Source organism: Pteropus alecto, unplaced genomic scaffold (assembly GCF_000325575.1).
Source record: "Pteropus alecto unplaced genomic scaffold, ASM32557v1 scaffold41, whole genome shotgun sequence".
In the NCBI taxonomy this organism is placed as follows: Eukaryota; Metazoa; Chordata; class Mammalia; order Chiroptera; family Pteropodidae; genus Pteropus; species Pteropus alecto.
Window position 1 is genome coordinate 1,976,998 of NW_006430464.1, and position 2,495 is coordinate 1,979,492.

The 2,495-nt window shown below is 63.1% G+C and overlaps 1 protein-coding gene across 1 annotated transcript in view; it reads left to right on the forward strand.

The window, feature by feature from the left end:
• The first annotated feature begins 471 nt into the window (after nucleotides 1–471).
• The window catches only part of MAMSTR (MEF2 activating motif and SAP domain containing transcriptional regulator), a 3,367-nt gene continuing 1,343 nt past the window's right edge, over nucleotides 472–2,495 (forward strand). Inside the window, exons 1-4 of the mRNA XM_015592079.2 lie at nucleotides 472–536; nucleotides 943–1,053; nucleotides 1,561–1,745; nucleotides 2,106–2,208. Of these exons, the coding sequence (XP_015447565.1) occupies nucleotides 1,630–1,745; nucleotides 2,106–2,208 (219 nt within the window). The 5' untranslated portion in view covers nucleotides 472–536; nucleotides 943–1,053; nucleotides 1,561–1,629. The remainder of the gene's footprint in view (nucleotides 537–942; nucleotides 1,054–1,560; nucleotides 1,746–2,105; nucleotides 2,209–2,495) is intronic.

A 2,495-nucleotide genomic window follows, 5' to 3' on the forward strand; every position in this document is an offset into this window, starting at 1 on the left:
ATACAAGTGCCAAAGGTGGCACGTGGGCATCACTTGAGCCCAGGGACAGGCCCGTGTAAGGTTGGGTGTGTGGAGGGGGTGACCGTGGAGCGCCCAGGGGCGACGCAGGGAGGAGCAAGCCTGTGCGACGCGGAGCGCGAGGATTAAAGCGGGCGAGGTACAAGTGGGTCAGGCTGCCAAGATGGCGATTGTGCCGAGAGTGGGGTGGGCGCACGCTAGGAAAGGGGCAGGTGAAACTGGGGGCAGGGATGCCTCCTGCCTGCACGCTGGCTGGCACCTAGCCCTGGAATGGCTCCGGCCCTCAGCGCTCTGCTGGCAGGCAGCAGGCGGGAGGCCCTGGAGAGGGAGCGGGCTGCCCGCCCACCCGCTTGCACGGGGTGTGTGTAAGGGGGCTGGGCACGCACGTCCCGCCAACGACTGCAGCCTGGACCGCCTGCCGGGCCAGGCTCCTGGACACTCCCTTCCCGCCTTCTCGTCCCACCCCTTCTTGCTTCCAGTCCTCCAGCTTCGGATCCACAGACAGTATCAGGACCCGAGTAAGTGTGGGCCCCGAAAGGGAGGGGATGGTGGCCTCCCCCCAGGCCACCAAGGGTCCAGGGCTGACCCCCAGGCCAAAGGGTTGGCCCTGGGTCCCCCTGGGCCACTTCTGTGGGAAGAAACAAACTCCCTTGGGGCGCCCTGGAGTGCAGCGGCAGATACCCTCGCTGGTTCCCGAGCCTCAGTCCCCATGCCCCAGGATACACTGAAATCCCATCCTGTCCCCTCCAGAGGTCCCAGGAATACAGGTCCCCCGCCACCCCGCCCCTAGGAGCTCTGCGTCCTGCTCTGCGGTGTCTCCCACTCCAGCGAAATGCATGAACCAGAAGAAAACGTCCCCGACTCCACCTTTGGCACACATACGAATCTCAGGATGTGGCTTTCGGCTTCTCTCTCTCCCCCAAGAACCAGGAGTGCTGGCCCCACCCCTGTCCCAGCAAAACCCCAGAAATCCGTGATCCTCAGCTGCCACACCCCTTGGAGACCGAGCACAGGATTCCTGCCTTTCTGGAGAACGTAAGAGTCTAGGCTTCCAGCACTGCCACCTATAGGTCCAAAAGTCCTGGCCCCAGGGTCCTGTTGCTTGGGGTTCACTCCCTCGTCCTATCCTCCGGCTCCAGGGACTAGGGTCTCTGGGGCCCTCCTTCCCACACAGGCTCGTTCCTCCCTGCCTGGCTTGCTGCCTGCAGGCCACTTGGGGTTCCTCACTATCCCCCTCCAGTCCCGGGTCTAGATCCGTGGATCTCAGCTGCAGGCTCAGCTCTGGCCCCAGCCCCAGCCTTGTCCTCCGGCCCCATCCCCTTTCCTCTTCAGCTCTGCGGTTCTGCTCCCTGGACCCCAGAACACTGTCCTTGGAGGTCCCTGAAAAAGGTGCGTCTCCACGGGAATGAGGGGAAGTCCCCCTGAGAGTTTAGCCCTGGTCCTCCTTGCTGCTGCTGAGCTGACCCCGTACCTTGGATGGGGCCCTGGGGCAGGGATGTGGGAACGGGGCCGAAGCATATGACATCGCATCTGCTTTTTCAGGAGTCTCCCAAGATCCCCCAACATTGGAGGAAGTCCAAGCCCAAGGGGACTTTGACGTACCACCAGTACATGCCCCCAGAGCCGAGACAAGGATCCAGGGCTGACCCCCAGGCCAAAGGGTCGGCCCTGGGTCCCCCTGGGCCACTTCTGTGGGAAGAAACAAACTCCCAGCAGCCACCTCCTGGGTATGACCTCCGTTTCTGTTCTCGTGGAAGTCTGAGCCCCAAGAATACTCCTCCGTCAAACTCAGAGTCCAAGATCAGGGGAGTCTGGCCCTTAGACCTCTACTTCCCCAGATCTCAAGAGTCCCTGTCCCCAGCCCTTCCTCCTTCAGTTCCCAGGAGTCCCGGCCTCACGCCCTAGAGTCTGAGCCCCAGACTCTAGTTCCTGTCTCCCAGGCACAGGAACTAATCTGAGTTTGCACCCTCCCACCCAGAATTCTGGGCCCGCATTATCCTGTCTATGATTGCCTGTCTCTGAGGACCCCAGAAGCCTTTTCTCTCTGCCCTAACTAATCAGTTTCCTCCTCACGACTCTCTCTCCAGGATGAAGCCCACGCCCCTCTGTCCCTCCCTCCCAGGAGTCCCCAGCCCCTCGCCTCCTCCGCACAAGTTGGAACTTCAGACCCTTAAACTGGAGGAGCTGACGGTGAGTGCGGGGCGCAACCCCCCCACCCTTGGCTGGCCCTCTCTCGGCGGAGGGGGGTACGCAGACGTCTAACCCCGCATAGATGCCCCATCGGAGGTCCAGTAGCCCGGGTCCCCAGTCCCTCCTCTCTCGGTTTCCAATCGTCCAGCCCCGGCCCCTGCCTGTGCCCAGGAGCCCACCGAGCACGGCCTGTCCCCACCCCCCACCCCAGGTCTCGGAGCTCCGGCAGCAGCTGCGCCTGCGGGGCCTCCCGGTGTCGGGGACCAAGTCGATGCTCCTGGAGCGCA